Source organism: Primulina tabacum, chromosome 1, assembly GCF_025594145.1.
Source record: "Primulina tabacum isolate GXHZ01 chromosome 1, ASM2559414v2, whole genome shotgun sequence".
Classification (NCBI taxonomy): domain Eukaryota; kingdom Viridiplantae; phylum Streptophyta; class Magnoliopsida; order Lamiales; family Gesneriaceae; genus Primulina; species Primulina tabacum.
The window spans coordinates 2,183,704-2,205,656 of NC_134550.1; the positions used below are offsets into that span (position 1 = coordinate 2,183,704).

A 21,953-nucleotide genomic window follows, 5' to 3' on the forward strand; every position below is an offset into this window, starting at 1 on the left:
AAAAATTCATAGTATGATAGAATTAAAACCCAACCTCCGACTTGAAAAACTTTAGGTTCTTTTATTTTAAGGTTTAAATTTTGTATTTATAACGTCAAAAATATCATTAATTAGCATACACGTCTAGGTTGTACTGTGTTGCAAGCTATTAAATTTATTTTTATTTTTTGAAAAAATCTTGGAAAAGATGAAAACAAAAAGCAAAAAATAAAAAATGAAAAAAAGGAAAAAGGACAGGTGTGGAGAGTCGCACAGATTGAAAAACCCTCACTCCATAACAGCGCTCTCTCTACTCCTCTCCCCCATCCTCTCTTTTCAGTGTCTAAGGGAGGAAAAAAGGGCAAAAAACAAGCAAACGAAGATATGACAAAGAGCTCAAGATTCAATCTTTCGTGCTTCCCTCTCTCATATATAAGATAATGAGCAGAGGCTCCTGTGTCTTCTTCTCAGAAGAAGATGGTTTCTCATTTTCAAGATCAAGAATCCCTTCTCCAAAATTCGATCTTTGATGCCCTTTACTGCGAGGAAGAGCGTTTTGATGAGGATTTGAGTGGTGGTTCTGGCTTCAGGGTGTCGGAAATCGATGATTTTAATGAGATTCGTGGAAAGCCCTTTGCTTTTCTTTGTGAGCGCGACCTTTTCTGGGAGGATGACGAGCTTCTGAGCCTGTTGTCTAAGGAGAAAGAACAAGCACATTTGGGTTGCGATGCGATACACTCGGATGGGTGTTTGAAAATGGTGAGAAATGAGGCCGTTAAATGGATGTTAAAGGGTACTGCGTGCTATGGATTCACGGCCATGACTTCTGTTTTTGCTGTGAACTACTTTGATAGATTCATTGCAAGCGTTTGCTTCCAGAAGGATAAGCCATGGATGAGTCAGTTGCTTGCTGTTGCCTGTCTTTCCATCGCGGCAAAGGTCGAAGAGACGCAAGTGCCTCTTCTCGTAGACTTTCAGGTGCGTTTCTTCATTACCATTTATACCATTGTTTGTTTGCAATATTTATGCTTATGTAAATGTCTCTAGCTGATTTTGGGCTTTTGCTTGTGTATCTAAGGTGGAAGAGTCTAAATATCTATTTGAGGCGAAGACTATTCAGGAGAATGGAACTTTTGGTGCTTTCCACGCTCAAATGGAAGATGAATCCCGTGACTCCAATCTCATACATTGACCACATTGTTAGAAGAATGGGTTTGATTGGAAACCTGCATTGGGAGTTTTTGGGGAGGTGCCGGAGTCTCATTCTCTCTATCATATCAGGTATGATATAGGTTGTTTTGCTGTAAAGATTCGACCTCACAATTAGGAATCGAGATTTTAATCCGAGATCTGATGTGTATTGATCTGTAATTATGTCAATCTTATAGTGATTTTTCATGGTTCAAATGACTTGACTTCTGATGCAATTGTACACATGAATGCAGATTGTAGGTTCATGCGCTATATTCCTTCGGTTATTGCTTCTGCCACAATGCTAAATGTCATTAGAGAGATTGAGCCTTGTAAAGTTTTGGAGTTCCGTAATCAGTTCCTGAGTTTGTTCGAAATGAACAAGGTTTGCTGAATTAATATGATTTGGTGTTTAACGTTAAGATCACGCCTCGGACTATACACCAAGATTAACATTCTTGATTGTGAATCATATAAACAGGAAAATTTGGACCAATGCCATGAATTTGTAAAGGAGATATTGGATGGTCATGTCCATAAACTTTGCCACAAACGCAAGCATGAGTCCATTCCAAGCAGTCCAAGTGGTGTAGTTGACGCCTATTTTAGCTCTGATAGCTCTAATGATTTGTGGGCCGTTGCATCATCTGCTTCATCATCGCCAAAGCCTCTGTTTAAGAGAAGCAGAGCTCAGGATCAGCACATGAGGCTGGCTTCACTAAGCAGTCCCTGTTGGCGTGGCTAACCATCTTCTCATTGAACTCTCATTTGTCACTCATCTGATATTAGCCATGGTACTTCATAATTACTTTTTTGCTATGTTTTCTATCATAAGTCAGTCCCAATTATGCGACATTTCAACTATTTGTTATTGTAATTCTTGCCAATCCCATGTGACGGGTCGACTTATTAATTTAACAATTGCCTCTGGTCATCTCTTTGATTGGGGGATGGAGAGCAATTTTGAGATTTTTTTCTTGAGCAATATTATCATAGACCGAGTATCCAATTCATTACAATAATGTACCTCTTTAGTTGATCAAAGGATCAGAGACAGGGATGGGCGTCCCAAGTCTTTGGTTGTTTTTTCAAAGGAGGAAATTCTTGAATTAAAGAATGTTTTTCAATGTCGGACAGGTTGGCAATTGACTGTTTTTCTTCTTGACACGTATCTCTGTTATAGCATGTGGAGCCATGTTTTTGAATACACGGAAAATTTGTTTTAAATCTTCTTCTATGTTTATTGTCTCATCTTGTGTTGTGTTCTATAAAACATGATGTTTGCTATGTGTTTAATACAGATAACACCTCTTGGAACATTCAGTTGGTGTTGTGTAGGCCGTAAAATATAGAATAGCAAACAATTTGCACCGGTAAAAGATGTTGCGACCAGACTTAACTCGTTTAATCAGTCTTTTCTTTATGTCTCAAGTAGCAGAAACACAATTTTAAGGAACAATCTATAATGGGAGGTGACATTTTCTTGCTTGGTTTCTATCCAAGTGACAAAAATAGAATAATCTATAATACGAAATGCTACATTTTCGCATAATTAGCTTTGTTTGTTTCCAATTGGATTATAGGTTAGATGATTGGATTCTGTATATATGTGAAAGCTTAACTGTGGTCTCGCACATGATATAATCTCAGTGTTTGAGCTTCTATTGGCGCGAACGATGCTGCAGATTCGATTATTTTTCTTGGTTAGATCATAATATTGATTTAACAGTTGCGATATACAAAAATCAGTGGATCTACAATTTATTAAAATTTGGATAACATTGAAAAGAAATCTTGGGTTAATTTTGGATATGATTAAAATAGTTTTGTTTCTCCATTATAGAGATTTTATTTTTGACGATTAACATAAAAATTCAACTGAAAAAAATCAATTTTCATTTAGCTAAATCCGAAACTCCCTCAATCTGTTGCTGCTATTTAACAGCATACCGTGTCCCTATCCATTCAAATTGATCAAACGCCTTCAATCATTCTCATTTTTCTTGAAGAATAATAAATAAATAACAGACAAAATTTATGTATTTATGTTTGACATTTACTGCTTTAATATAGGTTGTTTTGTCGTATAATCTCTTTGCTTAATGTACCAAAGTTATATGGATATTGATTGTAAAAATAATCACGTGATGATTTTGTTGGATAGCAGTACCGTATTGCTGCTATATTTTACAATACTCAAAATCTCATTCATTTGTCCTCCTCTCTTGAGTAGGACTTTTGAGTAGGACTTTTGTAAGACGGTCTCACGAATTTTTATCTGTGAGACGGGTCAATCCTACCGATATTCACAATAAAAAGTAATATCCTTAGCATAAAAAGTAATGTTTTTCATGTATGACCCAAATAAAATATCTGTCTCACAAAATACGACTCGTGTGACCGTGTCACACAAGTTTTTGCCTCCTTTCTTTGACATGAATCTGTCATTTATCTTAGTTTTTCTAACTTCATAAAAATACTAACATAAAAATTAATTATTTTTCACGAGTGACCTAAATATAATATTCGTCTAACAAAATTGATATATTAAATCATGTCACGGAAGTTTTTGTGTTCTTAGTAATAGTAATTATAAAACATTTTATCAAGTTAATTTTATATATTCAAAAAAATTCATCCAATCACAAATACTTGTAAATTTAAAATTAATTATCTAATAATAATATTAGAGCTAGGGCGACAATGCATAGATAAGCAACATGAGATTTTGCAAAGAGCGTGAGCAATTATGGTTAATTTGATGTTAGACGTACTATCTTTTATATATATTACATCAAATGCCTTATTCATTCTCATATGTAGGATCTAAGAACAAAATCTTAGAACATATATAAAAATAAACGTGGATGGTTAGATGATCGTTACCAATAATACGTTGAATTCAACGAGCAATTAAGAGACATTTGTTGGATTAACTTAACTAATCAAGGCAGTAGTAGAACACATTATGAGCAATTAAGTAATTGTTTTGTGTGTATTATTCATTACCAACACAATTTAATTAATAGCTTGGGAAGATTATGAAATTACATCATTATAGTCCAAAATCAGCACACTACCTCACATATTTCAGTAGAATATTCACAGAAGAAACGAAAAGGAAAAAAAATTAATATCATCATTACAATTGGGAATAAATGCATGATGAAGAAAATGAAAATCATGGAATCTTCTCAAGTGATTGGAGGACTTCTTTCATTGTTGGTCTCTTTTGTGGCACACAAGATATGCAACCATAGCCTAGCTTTAGGAGTGCCAACAAAGCATATGCGTTGCCCTCCACGTCAGCACGAATTGCCACATCAGCCATCCTCAACACCTTCTCTTTGTCTTCTTCTGTTGATGTAAGTGCCCCGATCGCTAGTCCGTGTCCTGTTTCCTCGGATACGATGATTTTTCCGGTCAAAAGCTCGAGGAACACCACGCCGAAGGCGAACACATCCCATTTCGGATTGGGTTTGAGGCTTCGTAATGATTCGGGAGCATGATAAGGTGAGATTCCGATAACACTAGGGCTCGGGCTCGGAGTAGGCCCATTAGAACAGTCCTGAAAGCTGTCCCGCGAGGCTTGTGGATCTCTTGCTCCCAAAATTCCGGGCTGATCCACCAGCTAATTTGGAACTATTATCATTAGTTACCAGCCGTGCGAGCCCGAAATCTCCTATCTTAGGCTCCATGTTGTGGCCCAAAAGAATGTTACTGGGCTTTAAGTTTCCATGTACATGCTTCTTCTCATGGATGTAACAAAGCCCACGGGCCACACCTTTTGCTATCTTGATCCGCATTTCCAAGGGCATATGGCAAGGGGGAAAGCCAGCTTTTCCTGAAAATTAAGACCCAAAATGCGCATGTAGGTATCTGGAAAGATTCTATTTGTCTATCACCAGTCCCTTTCCATGCAGATTAAATATAAATTTTCCTGATGACAGTGGACTTAGCTGTCTTGCGCATGGGAATTAGATAATAAGCAACTGGGCGCAGGACGAAGGTTGACTTGGCAATAGACACACACACATATGTACATTTCAGGTATACCTACTCCATCTCCATCGTTCTAAAGTTAGTCAAACCCGAGCCATCTTTATATAAATAGAAAAGCGAACTTAAAATATGAAAAAGTTATATAGATAACATATAAGTTGACCCAGTATATTATATTTGAAAATCTCTACAAGTACAAGCTCCTATGGAGCTTGATCCAGCGGAATTACAATTGAAGTATTCAAAGTACGATAAAATTTAAAGTCTAAATTGTTTGCTGGCTGTGGCAAAAGTGGTGTGAATTTGATCCATTTTTCAAGGGTAATAGCGTTGTTCAATCAACGCTAGCGTATTTATGTTCCACTCAAGTGCGACAATACCTATTAAAATCTCGTACTACTTACTACTTGTCCGTTTTGTTAAAATTTTATACCGTCGGAATATGTAAATTAAATAGAGTACTTACTGTAACGCACATTAGCCAGGCTGCCATTGGGAACGAAGTCGTAGATAATCAACTTCTCATCAGAACCCCAGTAGAACCCTCGAATCCTGATCAAATTCGGGTGCACCAATTTCGCGATCACTCGGATCTGGTTCTCGAAATCACTGAACCGCTCCAATCCGTTTTCTCCAATCCGGCGGACGGCGAATGTGGTTTCGTCTTCGAGCACTGCTTTGTACATGATGCTGGAACCCGATGCGCCCAAAATGTAGGCCGAGGCTTTGAGCAGTGTCTCGAGCTCCAGTTCTTTTTCACCGTCAACTGTTACCAGAGATCCTTTTTTCTGTTCTTGGGGGCCGTGCATTTCGTGATTCCTTGGTGGGTTTTCGGCTTCTTCGCTGTAGGAATTTGTGGTTACCGAGGATGTCTCTTCTTCATCTCCTGCGGATGGGTGTCTTTGTTTCTTTAAGCAAGTCCATGTTCTCAGCCAGTTGTATACTTCCGAGGATGATTCAGAGGACGTCCAGCCGAAGTCTTTTCCACTTTCTGTTTCCTTTTTGGTGGTGATGTCCGGTTTCTTCTTTTTCTTCAGATTATACACGTAAATGAAAATCGATGCCAGGATTAGAATCCCAGCTGCGTCTCCTATGACTATTCCCAAGATTGCTCCAGTTCTCAGCCTAGTTCTTTTGTCTTTAGGTGGAGATTCAGCATCTCCGCCACCTGGTGCGAAGGTTTCTGGGTCTGAGGCTATTGTTTTCGGAATGGCAGCAATCGCAGGAGGAGAGTCTGGTGCGGAAGAAACAGTAGGCTGTGTGGCTGCGGAGGATGGAATTGAACATAGATTGTTTAGTGGCTTCCCGCATAACCCCGTGTTGCCAGAGTATGAATTTATAGCTTGGTTAACGAAAAGATTGGAATCTGGGATCGGGCCTGTCAAATTATTGAACGAAAGATCTATGATGGCATTTGTGGGGATTTGGCTCCCAAACCCCGGCGGGATTTCGCCGGAGAGTCTGTTGAAAGAAATGTTAAAATATGCAATTCTAGTCCCGCCAAAATCTGGGGGCAATGATCCGTTTATCAGATTGGAAGACAAATCTAATATACGAACCGAATTAAATCCACCAGGAATTGAACCAACAAAATAATTGTTCTTCAAAGAAACAACTGTTAAATTCGTAAGAGCTATCAAATTTCGCGGCAGGGTCCCGGCGAAAGCATTGTCGTAAAGATTAAGAACCTGAAGATTCTTCAACGTCCCTACTAGCTCAGGAAACTCGCCGGTGATCATGTTGTTCGAAACATCCAGAATTTGAAGCTCGGAAGCGCCGAACAGAGATTCAGGAATGGAACCGTTAATGGAATTGCTCGAGAGATTAAAGTATCTGAGATTCTCAATCATTCCAAGAGACGACGAGATCGATCCCAGAAGCCCGCAACCCGGGAGTGACAATCCCGTCACCTGAAGATAAGCTTCCGCCGAGCCCCAAGTCCCGCAATTGATCCCATTCCATGAACATGGAGTCTCATCAAATTCATTCCAGTTCCGCAGAACTCCGAAAGGATCACTCAAAATACCGTACTTGAACGACAACAAGAGCAGCCCGTCAGCGTTCAGCCCGAAACATCGAGCCCGAAGCAGCATAATAAAAGCAAGATTTCTCCACCGCCATAAATGGAGGATATCGAAATTTGGAGAGCTCATGATTATGCACCACAATCACCCCACATGTCACATCTTTTTTCCCCTCCAGAAACAAGAGAGAACCGCAGGTAAATCGAGACAAGAACGGAGATTTTCAGATAAAATCCAACGAAATAAACTGGTATTTAAGGTAGAGAAAGGGCCATGTGAGGAGGACGTAAGTGTGAAAGAAGATGCAATATATTGAAGGAAGAGTAACAGCTCACCACTTTTCTTACGAAAAATGCTCTGTTCTGACCCTGGCGATAGTATATATTAATGAAGGTGATGCTACTTCGAGAAAATATTAATGATATCACACTCATTTCTTTATATATATATTATATAATATAAATATATTATATAATAGGATGATATGAATATGGGGGAGAATGGTATCTTAGCTATGTGACATGGAGGTGAAGTCAAGAAGTGTCCCTTTATATATATATATATCTCAAATTGCCATGTTGAATCTTGCAAAATGTATTCCTTCGGGTATAAAAATAATAGTGAGTTTATACTAATTTAAAATTGAGCTCGATTATATTTGTACGGTGATAAGCTCTTCCAATATCCATCTCTTTTATTCTTATTCAAATAAAAAAATTTATTCAAAAGAAAAACGAGATAGTCTCTTTTCGAACCAATCCCAATAATACAATTAGGTTGAGGGTATGTTACATTTAACGTAACATTGTTTCAAATGATCAATTGGACAACTTGTATTGTAATATCAAGAAAATGTTACTCTAAACATGACATAAACTGAATTGCACAACTATATATGGATTTATATAGAAACTGATATGAATATGTACTATAGGAATCCATTGTTTCAAACATATATCTTCGACCCAATAGAGATCCGATTATCCTACTTGGTAGCAATTCATGATAAAATTATAGAAGCCAATTAACTATCGAGTGAGATGATGGGACAATTTCATTTTTAATAATTACCCAATAGATATTGTCATTTCTTTCTTTATCCACTCAACTTTCAAATTATTGTAGTGTGTCCACATATTTATTTTCGTTTAGTCAACTCATGCCTGAGAATTGTTTCTAAACCTAGGCCACCCATTTAAAACAGAGGAGACCATTTTTTCCCCTCGTGAGTGTATAAATATATATATGTATATATATATATGTATATATATATATATATGTATATATATATATGAGTGATTGTTTATGAGAATTTTTACGATATATGTATATTTCAAATGTACCATATTATTTGAGCTTGTTCTCATTCAAGCTAATTTTTTTTTATGTAGACTGGTCATGCTTTGAATTCTCTTCCAAAGCTTATATTTAAACTTCAAGACATTGTATTTATAGACTCCAAGAATGATAATTCTTTGCAAACAAAAGAATATGCTCGTTTGGGAAGTCTTCGTACTATTTTTATTATTGAAACGGTCATTTTCGAATTGTTGAACATTTTTCCGGAGCCTAACTAATTTTGAGATTCGTTGCTAGTGGAGCTCGTCAGCTAAATTGATAATTCAGTTGGGCTCGTCAGCTAGACTGAACCAAGCTGACGAGATGCTGGTTTCAGCATGTGTAGAACTAGTACTTTCATCGTCATTTATCAGAATCTTAAACTCTGATTCAAACTTTGACTTGTGAATATTATTTGTAGATCATTGTCTTATATTCATAGCGCATATTGAATCGTGTCATTTGGATAACTGAGCTGATCGGACTGATTAAAATACCACAACTGGTCATGCTCAACTGATCTTTGTAGATCAGTCTAACTGATGACTTGTTGTCATCAGTTTGCCTAGATAACATCCGATTTAACCAACTAATGTGAAATGTGACTTGTCCAAAATTGAATTTTCTATTAATTGACTTTGGCTGCTGATCATTTGAATTCCTGATAAGTGCAATTTGTGCACTTAAATTATCCTTATAATGCATTTAGATGGTTAGTTTTCTGGGGCAGAATTATGCGCTTTTGTTATTTTTTGTGTGATTTCAGGAATTTAGGTACGGCTACGACATAGGCGTGAAAATGAACTAAAATGGCGCTTAGGAGAAGAAGTGTGAGCAAACCAAGCACTGAAGGCAGTGAGACCCGCGCATATGCGCCACTCATGGCGCGCATATGCGCTCGAGACATGAGGCGAGACCAGAGAACCTCGCGCATATGCGCGCGAAGAGATTTCAGCTGCCCAGAACAGAGGACTCCGCGCATATGCGCGGAGAAAGGGCGCGCATGTGCGCGCATAAGAAAAGACGGCCCAAACACACAGAAGGACCCGCGCATATGCGCGAGTCTTGGTCGCGCATATGCGCGCGGCGCGATGTTCAGAATTAAATAGGTTAGTCGTGGACTTTCGAAAGGGATTCTGGAATTCGGAGAGCCGACACACTCGAGAAAGAGGAGAAAAAGTCAGAGCACGGAGCACGAAACGCGAAAAATGGAGATAGAAGACGCTGAATCCGGACACAGGAGACGCTCTTTCATCTCTCCTAAACACGTTTCTAATTCGGTTCTTTACTTTTACGTTTTTAATGATTACAAACAAGTTTTGTATTAATTTAAATTCGAGTATGAACTAATTTTATTTTCTAGATATTGACGTAGTCTTAGTTGAACCTATGTTATTGACGTTTTGAATTTTCATTGAATTAATTCATCGTGTTTATTTGTGATTTCTTGTCGTTAATATTTTTGAATTACTGGTCATAATTCGATTGATCAAATAATTAAGATCTAACACTCGAGAGAGGGGATTGAAATTAGGACAGTGAAAATCACATCGTTAGACCTTTATAACGTGTAAAAGACGTATAACTCTGACGAATCCATAAGAGAACCTTGTTTGCATTTATTACGTGTTACGTGATTTTGAATAGACATATTAAAATCAGTAATAGGTAATACAATTCTATTTATCACTTGAAAAAGAGAATAGGAAATTGCGAGTTTTTGGTTAGTAAACATAATGCGATTTAATAATATGTTAGTCAATTTTAATTTAGCATAATGTTAGTCAATTTTAATTTAGCATAGGGGAGACCAGACGAAATCATATCTCTAGATTGATCTACTCATTGAACTTCAACTACGTGCTAAGAATTCTCTTATTCGTTATTTGTTTTGAATTGATTATTAACTATCTATTTGAATTCTCTGAATAAAGTTGAACTATGTCAATTATGGTAATTAATATACAGTTTTAAATAATTACTCCTCGTGGGATCGATATCCGTACTCAAATCACTACTAAAACTTGACACCGTACACTTGCAGTAGTGAAAATACGCAATGATTACCGAACTGTGAGATACCATCGAAAAATTGTAGCTTGCCAAACTTTCAGTTTCGCTAAATTCGAGCTTCAGATTCTATCTTGAGTTAATAACTTCACAATTGAATATGTTAGATACACAATAACATGTTTTGTTATCATCAAAATCAAGATTTCAAGAATTTTAAACCCAACATTAAATATAGTTAATTGAACTTAATTGAATCGTGGTAAAATCATATATTTACTTCTGACAAAAAATAATAACAAAAATATGCATCGAATGATAAATACACTGTTGAACTCGATAGTCTAATCGACATATGACTAAAATCCACAGTAATATATCACACATACATGCCTCAAAATGCAAAATTTTCTAAAATTTAGCATCACTTTGTCCCGTAATAGGAGGATCGAGTGTTCGTGTGTTATCAGTAGTTAGATGATTCAAATTTGTTAAATTGAGTAATAACTCAAACGTAATTAGTAATCATTATTATTCGTCATAATAATTGAACCGACTTGTAATTTTTGTTTTTAGAATATGTGATCTTAATTAATTATGATATTAATTAGTTGTAAGACATAACTTTTGTTGTTTCCACAAAAATTATAATTAGCGAAAACTATACAATTGAAATATTTTAAATTGTAAACAGTCAGTTTTGGAATCACGATATGGGCGTCTTCCAAAAAAATAGATAATTATTGATACCAAACAATGACAGTCTTGATACTATGAGTTCTTAGATTATCGGGTTAATAAAATTTTATTGGTCCAATTAATTAGATATTATTGTATTGAAATGGAAGGATAATTACAGATCCTTAATCCGATCAAAGTTATATATTTATGTGTTTTGCGCAGAAGATTGATCTGATTTGAATGTTGGAAATATTATTAAAGACAACTTTACGAATAAAAAAAACGTTGGCCTCATAAATTAAATTAATGAGATGTTCAGAAAATACATTAAATTAATGGGCTTGATTTAGAAAGTACTAAAACTTTATTAGCCATGGCATATATACCTGCTGATCTCATTAAAAATATCAAGATTACTAAATATCTAATAAATATTTATAAACTATTTTTCTACAAATTATGGAAAACAAAATATAATAAATAAATTCAATTAGCATTACGTAAAATGGAAAAAAATGAGAATAAAATTTGTTTGTCGTATTTTTTCCTCATGATGTTTTTTTTATCTAGTCTAATTTTATTCTCATCGCTATATTGATGTCACATCAACATCACGTTGAAAACAATTAAAATTGACAAAAAAAAAAAAAACAAATCATGTTTGATGTTGCTGAAATCGGAGATGGTAGCTGGGAGGTCGGATCTTCGCTTGGGGAGCTCGGATCAGACCTTCGAACGGTAGCTGGGAGGTCGGATCTTCACTTGGGGAGCTCGGATCGGATCTTCGAAATCTGAAAGCACAAACAAGAGTGTTTGAGCTACGCCGGAAGGTTGTTCCGGCGTAGCTCAAGTCAGAGAATAGAAAACTGAGAGAGTAATGTGTGTGCTGAGAGAATGTAAATATATGAATGAATAAACAGTGAACGAAACCTGGTATTTATAGGGGAGCGATAGAGTCCTGATTTGGTAGGTTTAGATTCTCAGAATCTTGAAAGATTTGAGTAATCTTGTGCCAGATTTGGTTAGATCTTGTGCCATATTTGGTTAGATCTTTAATGGGCTTTATCTTGTTGGGCTTGATTTCTGTGGGCTACCCGTTAATATCTAGGTAAGAGCTCTCAGAGACATGAGCCCGCGAAGGATCTCATTTTCTTGGGAGCTCGGTGTGGGAGGTCGGTCAAAGCATTCCTAAACGGCGTGAAAGCACACTCTGGGAGGTCGGCTCGGCTTCGCTCTTGGAGGTCGGCATGGGAGGTCGGAGGTGGAGGTCGGCCGGCCATCTCACCGATCGACGAGATTGTGAATACGGAGAGGTCGGTCTGGATGACCTCCCACCAGCTTCATGTGAATGAGGTGATCTCCTGATGGGCTCTGTCCCAAAGATGACCTGCCGAGGCTTTCCGAGTACCTTTATGGGCTCTCTCTTTTTGGGCTACCGAGAGTGGGTCGGACCCATCTCCGGTTCGGGGGTATCACGAGTCCCCCCTTTCAAGTCGAGCTGACGTCGTAGACCAAAAGCTCGTTGGGGTTTGAGCTCTCGGTGGCCTATGGGCTGTCCTGAGATAGGTCGGCCAGGCACTTGGAGCTCGGCAAACACTAACTAATAACATGATGTCATACTGAGAGAGGTCGTCGGACTCTTGGAGCTCGGCCAAACACCTGATAAACAATAACATGAGGTCATCCTGAGAGAAGTCGGCCGGGCTCTTGGAGCTCAGTCAAACACTTAATAAGATGATGATCCGATGGGTCTCGGTGGGTGAGGTGGGTCGGCTTTGGGAGGTTGGCCACACACATAAATAAAATAGTAACCTGATGAGGTCACACTGAGAGAGGTCGGCCAGCCTTTGGGAGCTTGGTCCAACGCTTCATAAAATAATAATCCAAGGAGGTCATCCTGAGGGAGGTCGACCGGGAGCTCGGCCCAACACTTCATAAAGTAATAACTCGAGGAGGTCATCTCGAGAGAGGTCGACCAGGTGCACCATGGAAGCTCGGCCTAACACAATAAAATTTCAACTTGGTGAGGTCGCCCTGAGAGAGGTCGGCTGGGCTCTTGGGGCTCGGCCTAAGACTTAATAAAATAATAACAGGACATGCCGCGATAGGTAAGCTCGGCCATGGGAGCTCGGCACAATACTTTAAAAAATAATAACAGGACATGCCGCGAGAGGTAAGCTCGGCCATGGGAGCTCGGCATAATACTTTAAAAAATAATAACAGGACATGCCGTGAGAGGTAAGCTCGGCCATTGGAGATCGGCACAACACTTAACAAAATAATAAGAACATGCCGTGAGAGCCTGAGAGGTAGGCTCGGCCATGGGAGCTCGGCACAACACTCAACAAAATAATAAGAGCATGCCGTGAGAGGTATGCTCGGCCATGGGAGCTCGGCACAACAGTTAACAAAATAATAAGAGCATGCCGTGAGAGGTAGGCTCGGCCATGGGAGCTCAACGCAATACTAACAAAATAATAACAGGACATGCCGCGAGAGGTAAGCTCGGCCATGAGAGCTCGGCACAATACTTTAACAAAATAATAACAGAACATGCCGTGAGAGGTAAGCTCGACCATGGGAGCTCGGCACAACACTTAACAAAATAATAAGAGCATGCCGTGAGAGGTAAGCTCGTGAGAGGTAGGCTTGGCCATGGGAGCTCGGCGCAATACTTAAATAAATAATAACATGCCGTGAGAGGTAAGCTCGGCCATGGGAGCTCGGCACAACACTTAACAAAATAATAAGAGCATGTCGTGAGAGGTAAGCTCGTGAGAGGTAGGCTCGGCCATGGGAGCTCGGTACAACCCTTGACAAAATAATAACTCGGTAAGATCATGCCGTGGGAGGTAAGCTCGGCCATAGGGAGGTCGGCTGAACCCTTGAAAAAATAATAACTCGGTAAGATCATGCCGTGGGAGGTAAGCTCGGCCATGGAAGGTCGGCTGAACTTTTTTAAAAAATAATAACTCGGTAAGATCATGCCGTGGGAGGTAAGCTCGGCCATGGGAGGTCGGCACACCCCTTGAAAAAATAATAACTCGGTAAAATCATGCCATGGGAGGTAAGCTCGGCCATGGGAGGTCGGTCAAACTCTTTAATAAAATAATGGCAAACCGTAAAGTTTCTACCGAGCTGAGGTTAGCTCTGAGCCTCCTAAACTAACTTCGGGTGAAAACCCTTGTAAACTTGGCGTAGTCAAGATGAGGTGAGCTCTAGGCTCCTGAACTGACTGAGGGTGAAAACCCTTATAAACTTGGCGTACCCAAGATGAGGTGAGGAGCTCTGGGCTCCTGAACTGACTGAGGGTGAAAACCCTTATAAACATGGCGTAACCAAGACGAGATGAGCTCCGGGCTCTTGAACTGGCTGAGGGAGAAAACCCTTTTAAACTTTGCGTAACCAAGATAAGGTGAACTCTGGGCTCCTGAACTGAGATCGGGTGAAAACCCTTGTAAACTTGGCGTAACCAAGATGAGGTGAGCTCTGGGCTCCTGAACTGACTGAGGGTGAAAACCCTTGTAAACTTGGCGTAACCAAGATGAGATGAGCCTTGGGTTCTGAATTGAGATCGGGTGAAAACCCCTATAAACTTGGCGTAACCAAGATGAGGTGAGCTCTGGGCTCCTGAATTGACTGAGGGTGAAAACCCTTGTAAACTTGGCGTAACCAAGATGAGGTGAGCTCTGGACTCCTGAACTGACTGAGGGTGAAAACCCTTGTAAACTTGGCGTAACCATGATGAGGTGAGCTCTGGGCTCCTGAACTGACTGAGGGTGAAAACCCTTGTAAACTTGGCGTAACCAAGATGAGGTGAGCTCTGGGCTCCTGAACTGACTGAGGGTGAAAACCCTATTAAACTTGGCGTAACCAAGATGAGGTGAGCTCTGGGCTCCTGAACTGAGATCGGGTGAAAACCCTTATAAACTTGGTGTAACCAAGATGAGGTGAGCTCTGGGCTCCTGAACTGACTGAGGGTGAAAACCCTTGTAAACTTGGCGTAACCAAGATGAGGTGAGCTCTGGGCTCCTGAACTGACTGAGGGTGAAAACCCTTGTAAACTTGGCGTAACCAAGATGAGATGAGCCTTGGGTTCTGAATTGAGATCGGGTGAAAACCCTTGTAAACTTGGCGTAACCAAGATGAGGTGAGCTCTGGGCTCCTGAACTGACTGAGTATGAAAACCCTTGTAAACTTGGAGTAACCAAGATGAGGTGTGCTCTGGGCTCCTGAACTGACTGAGGGTGAAAACTCTTATAACCTTTGCGTAACCAAGATGAGGTGAGCTCTGGGCTCCTGAACTGACTTTAGGTGAAATCCCTTATAAACTTGGCGTAACCAAGATGAGGTGAGCTCCGGGGCTCCTGCATTAAGACATGGTGAAAACCCTTATAAGCTTCAATAATTTTGAATGAAAATGTGTAATTTTAATAATATAACTGAATATAGCATCGAATCCTTAGGTCCTTGCTACAAAAGTAACTGATAAAATAAAAGAAATTAAAGGTATAATATCTAAGCATAATATTTGGGGAGGTGGTAAGCATTCCATGGCCTCTTCAATTTCTTTCCTGCCAGATCTTCCAAGTAGTAGGCACCCGAGCTAAGCTTTTCCACCACCTTGAATGGTCCTTCGCATCTTGGATCTAGCTTTCCCACGTCCACATCTTGAACCTTCTTCCAAACTAATTTTCCCACTTGAAAGCTTTTCTGAATGACCTTCTTATTGTACGATTGGGCTGTGCGTCTCTTGTAAGCTTCCATCCTTATGGCCGCGGCTTCCCTCTTTTCTTCCTAGAAATCTAAGTCTGCTGCTCGCCTCTCACTGTTTTGCTCATCATAGAATATTACTCGGGAGGTCTCTTCGTCGATCTCTGCCGAGAGCACTGCCTCATTTCCATAAACTAAGCTGAAAGGCGTCTCCCCGATACCAATCTTCGGAGTGGTCATGTACGACCATAGCACGCTTGGGAGCACTTCCACCCAATTTCTTTTTGCATTCTCACGTCTACGTCTTTGCTCAGTATTCCCACAGATGGCGCCAATTGATGTTGCTGAAATCGGGGATGGTAGCTGGGAGGTCGAATCTTCGCTTGGGGAGCTCGGATCAGATCTTTGAACGGTAGCTGGGAGGTCGAATCTTCACTTGGAGAGCTCGGATCGGACCTTCGAAATCTGAAAGCACAAACAAGAGTGTTAGAAGGGAGCCGGAAGGTTGTTCCGGCGTAGCCCCTCCGACGCTCAAGTCAGAGAATAGAAAACTGAGAGAATAATATGTATGCTGAGAGAATGTGAATATATGAATGAATAAACAGTGAACAAAACCTGGTATTTATAGGGGAGCGATAGAGTCTTGATTTGGTAGGTTTAGATCCTCAGAATCTTGAAAGATTTGAGTAATCTTGTGCCAGATTTGGTTAGATCTTTAATGGGCTTTATCTTGTTGGGCTTGATTTCTGTGGGTTACCCGTTAATATCTAGGTAAAAGCTCTCAGAGGCATGAGCCCGCGAAGGATCTCATTTTCTTGGGAGCTCGGCGTGGGAGGTCGGCCAAAGCATTCCCAAACGGCGTGAAAGCACCCTCTGGGAGGTCGGTTCGGCTTCGCTCTTGGAGGTCGGCATGTGAGGTCGGCATGGGAGGTCGGCGGTGGAGGTCGGCCATCTCACCGATCGACGAGATTGTGAATACGGGAGGTCGGTCTGGATGACCTCCCACCAGCTTCATGTGAATGAGATGATCTCCTGATGGACTCTGTCCCGAAGATGACCTGCCGATGCTTTCCGAGTATCTTTATGGGCTCTCTCTTTTTGGGCTACCGAGAGTGGGTCGGACCCATCTCCGGTTCGGGGGTATCAATGTTGTTTGAAAACACTGGAAAGTTTATATTGAAGTTCAGTTAAGTAAAAATATTGGGTTTTTACTGTTTTTTAGAGCTGAGGAAAGAATTTGTTATTATCAAGTTTCAACCTTAAAATTTCATCTCAAACTCGAGATTTTTTAGTCTGGGTGAACCATAAGTAATTGGTAGTTTTTACTGAAGTTGGTTCTAATTTTTCTTATATCGATAGGTCATTTATGGGGTGATGAGAAAAGAGATCACAACAAGATATAAAGAAAACAAAGATCTGGCAAGTAAACAGAACTCTCATAAAAGAACTGAAACATCATAAATAATATTGTGTGTACGTAATATCTTTTAATTTCATCAATTATTATCATTTTTTAATAAGTAATAAGGTATGATTAAGATTGTTGGAATACGATAATTGTGTATATTATGAAAACAAGCGTACGTAATATGATATTTGATTTGTTATATAATTCAATTTATTTTGTTCATCAGATTATCGAACACTAACTCAAGAAATGGAACATAAATTTTTGACATAAAGCTGGAAAAAAATATGGCATGTGTTTGATTCAAGCACTATTTGATAATTCCTCTCGACTTAACATGATTTATCCTGTATGTGGGACTGGAAAATTAAAGTGACCTGAAGTTGCCATAATTTTATTATTGCTTTCCATTTCGAAATCATAAATAAAAGACGATGGTGGGGGCATGGAAATAATCCAATTAATTTTGGTGTAAAGTTCAAGAAAACTAATGATATAATTATACAAGCTCAGCTGTGATCGCACGTGGTTTGCCGCTTGCTTCTTAAATTTATTTAAATTATCGTCAAATACGCAGCCCAAATAGTCGAATGGCAAGTATGGGAGTTCGGAGTCCCCTTCTGAAAAATACAAATTCTTCTTTTTGCTTCAAGTTCATAAATCTAGAGTATAACATGTTTTTTTTTTTTAAATTATAATACAAGTCATGTTACGCCTCGGACCTAGACCTGCACGACCGCACAATGATTTCTAACTTATGACTCTTTGTCAGACCACAACATCTTCGTCACAGATTGACTCTTCAATCTACCCACTCCGAGAATCTTAGAGGTGGCTAGTAGTTCACAAGTTGAAGAGGTGATTTTCACCGCGTAGCATTTCGCCTTCCAAAACACTATTTCCAGTGATCTTGCTAATGTCTATCTCCGATATCATTCTATCACGCTCTATGACCATACAAAAGAAGTCTATATATAACAATTGTTTCATATTTGTTTTATTTTACGAAAATAGCTTAGCTACTACATAAGTTTAGTGTACGCTATTATAAATCATTTCAATCTTTTTTTCTAACACACTTGGGACAAAAAATATTTTCGAATTCGATTTGAAATTCGAAAATTTGGAACCGTTTATTGGCTATTATCCGGATAAAATTAGAGTTGAGTTTATTTAATCAAGTACTTGTTGAACTTATAAAATATGCATAGGTAGTAAGTAGATAAATTCATTTCAAGTATTATATTCAGCTCGAGTCTTATAAATGTAAAAGAAAAGAGTTGGAAGAGATTTCCTCATAATGTGGCGGCTTCAACATCCACGGTCCATACAACAATGATGATGTCGATGATAATTTTTTATTATTGGAGTTTTTCAAATAATGACTCAAATAATAGGAAACATATGATTAAATATATATGTACTTTAAAGATCATAAATAACTCATGATTATCTAATAAAATAATTTAGACACAAATCTAATTAGATGAATAATTTCAGTTAAGAATAAAATAATATTCGTATCAATTAAAAAACTCTATGATTTTTTCTCTCTTGTTTCAGTACTAATAAACAACTATTTGGTAGCCCACATGTCGTTTCATTTATTAAAAAAAAATACATTTTTTTCCCAGAAAAAATTATATATTGTACATCAAGTCACTGTACTGTGCTTATTATATGTAGTTTTTATTGGATTAGTTTGTTAGATCTAACAAATATAGCCAGAGACGGAGTTAGGTCACTTCAGTCCAATTGAAGCGGCCCACAAGCCCATAATACCGTTCAAAACGGGTAACGACACACTGCCAATCCGCTAACTGATTGACGAACTCAAGCTCGTTCATTCTCAATTTTTTTTTAAAAAAAAAGTTACTTTTTTTTTTCCCCAACTCAATGAGAAAACGGTGGTTAAGAGCGTTCTGGGAATAACAAAAGAAATAAAGAATCTCGGCGGTGGGAAAATAAGCACAAGAAGTACAAGAGAAAGTAAAGATGTAGAAATGTAAATGAGTCGAGTTGAGTCGAGTATTGTCAAGCTCGAGCTCAACTTGTTTAGATATATAGAAGATCGAGTTTGATTCGAACTTTTATTATCATGCTCAAGCTCAGTACGTTTGAAATTACAAAACTCGTGAATAGCTCGATCTCGGTTCGTTAATAGCTCGTTTATCATGTTTAACGAATCTGGCTCGAGATCAGATCGTTAAGCAGACTCGATTTCGAGTTCGTTAAACAAACTTATTTTCGAGCTCGTTAAATAAGTTCGTTTTCGATTTTTTTGAGCATTTTTGGTCAAAATGTTAATAAATATATGAAAAATTGAAGCGTGGGTTAATCATTTTATAGCATTCAATAATGCTAAAACAGCAACCTGTAAGGTATTCTAAAACTTTGCGAATGAGGAAAACTTGGAAAACGTATTCACCATCCAAAAAAAAGGCCTAGAAGGTCTATAAAACAACTAAAATAATAGAGAGGAAAACAAGGGATCTCAATGAAATAAGATGCATTAAATAAGAGTCGAATAGGGTGTTAGTGGAAGAGGTATTTTCATCACATTTATAACGAATAAGCTAAGAAAAGAGGATATTTAAAAAAATTGTGCTTATTTCTATGAAAGAAAAATCGAGAGAAACGCATTTAATATGATATAGACGCATACAAAAAGAGTCATATCCATATTAGCGGTGAGCTGGACTTCATAAATATATGGACATATTATATTGGTTGGTCGGTACAAATTAATTATAAATATAAATCAAATATACATTTTTGGGTTTTATGATAAATAATCTTTTTTTTTTATTTTTATAAAACTACGTATCATCAAATGAATTGTATCTTTTTATTATATAAATAAATTGATCGTTATTTTATTTAAATCAATAAAATGGACACATGTTCTTATCATTTGAACAATATATCAAATTTTTATTTGATAATACGGAGGGATATTAACATAAAATAATTTTTTAATAAAATATTTATGTAACAGATTTATTATAATAATATAAATTTCTAGTTATTTGAGAAAGTATTATTTATCCACTTTAAAAAAATTCACACATACAATTTTTTTTCAAAATAAATTTAGTTATTTATAATTTAATCTACTATATTTGAATCAGAGAACATCACATTATAAATTGAGAATATTAATATGGTAAATTTATTTATTTTTATCAGTAGTGTTATTATTATTATTCAAAAAAAAAATTTTAAAAATGTTAGGATCAAGCATTTATTATTAGACAAAAAATTATAGATGTTAGTCAATACACAAATTTATTTTCTTATACTCTTGACAGCATAGAAGAAACTTACTTGAGAGCTAATGCGTCGAGCTGTTAGGCACATGAGTCCGGAGATTTGCATGTAGATATGCTAGTGATGTCTAATATCCCTTAGAGATCAGTCTTACTATTTTCATATCATCGATCATGTCACCAGCAGAGATAATATTACCCGTTAAGATATGCGTCACTATTTTACGACACACCTAGTGTGATACACTTTTCCCACATCTTAAAAATTAAAGATTAAAATGACTTTATAATGGGCTTACAATGAACTTCTATAACAATTTGGATTAATCATTTTCGTAAAGCGAGAACGTATACGAAGTAGTTGCTTTAAGGGCCCATTGTGCAGTTACGCAGCTGCGGGCCCGGGCTCGGGGCGGGACACCTAGTCATGTAAACAGTGTCACATCAACACTCTGTTGAGGTCAAGGCCGGCTGTATGGAAATGGTAATACACTCTGCTATGGAAAAGACTGAAGGTATTGAAAGAGTAAGACTGAACTGTAAGGGAAATAAGACAACACAGTAGATAGACACGCACATATTCGAAATCATGAGCCTAACAGCTCGACCCATTAGCACCCAAAAATGTACACTCTGCACTATCATCCGTATAAGAAAATAAAGTTGTGCATTTTCTAACAACTATAGCTTTTGACCTTGTGGTAAGCGTTTGATCCTAACAATTAATATCAGAGCGAGTCATAGCTTCAAGTCTCCCAAGAAACATACCAAGGGTGGAGGGAATGCTTGGTTAAGCGTCCGTGAGTAAAATAATATTATCATGTGTGACCTCCAAGAAAGTTCTCGTGCGTCAAGCTGCTAACGTTGTGTCGCTTGATATGTTTGTCTAGATGAGCCATAAAAGAGTGATTCAGATCTCAACGTATAATATCGTATCTGCTAGGAACATAGGTTGATAGTAGAGAAATGATAAGATCGATCTCTAAAGGATGCGAGACAGTAGCAGACAGACATACACCTCCCTGTGACGCATAGGCCTAATAGTCCGACCCAATAACGCCCAAGTAGGTACATTATGCGTTGTCACGAGTATAAGAAAATAAAATTATATATTGATTAATAACTATAATTTTAGATCTAATAATAAGCTATTGATGTAACAGTCTTTATTATAAAATATAATTATTTCAGTATTCAAATTCTGATAGTTATGGTCCACTTCGCGTGCCACCAAAAGGTAGGACCCAAGATTATGATCCACCCGACAACTTCTTCCTTTTTTAAATATCTTCCCATATTTTATATCGTGGACACACTCTGCGGTTATATAGGTTTATT

General features: G+C 38.1%; 1 protein-coding gene, 1 long non-coding RNA gene and 1 pseudogene across 2 annotated transcripts; 2 read left to right on the plus strand and 1 right to left on the minus strand.

Moving 5' to 3' along the window:
- Nucleotides 1-247: 247 nt before the first annotated feature.
- On the plus strand, nucleotides 248-2,139 carry LOC142556505 (cyclin-D3-2-like). Its single transcript, XM_075667994.1, is given in 5 exon segments — nucleotides 248-957; nucleotides 1,058-1,099; nucleotides 1,101-1,260; nucleotides 1,425-1,555; nucleotides 1,652-2,139. Coding segments are annotated over 5 exon segments (1,098 nt in total). The 5' UTR covers nucleotides 248-456; the 3' UTR covers nucleotides 1,916-2,139.
- A 2,086-nt stretch (nucleotides 2,140-4,225) lies between these two features.
- Nucleotides 4,226-7,593, minus strand: LOC142556594 (putative LRR receptor-like serine/threonine-protein kinase At4g37250; annotated as a pseudogene).
- Nucleotides 7,594-12,075: 4,482 nt separating this feature from the next.
- LOC142515790 (uncharacterized) lies at nucleotides 12,076-17,072 on the plus strand. Its single transcript, XR_012811620.1, has 3 exons — nucleotides 12,076-12,479; nucleotides 16,761-16,773; nucleotides 16,882-17,072. It is a non-coding gene; the product is annotated as an uncharacterized LOC142515790 (long non-coding RNA).
- The last annotated feature ends 4,881 nt before the right edge of the window (nucleotides 17,073-21,953 follow it).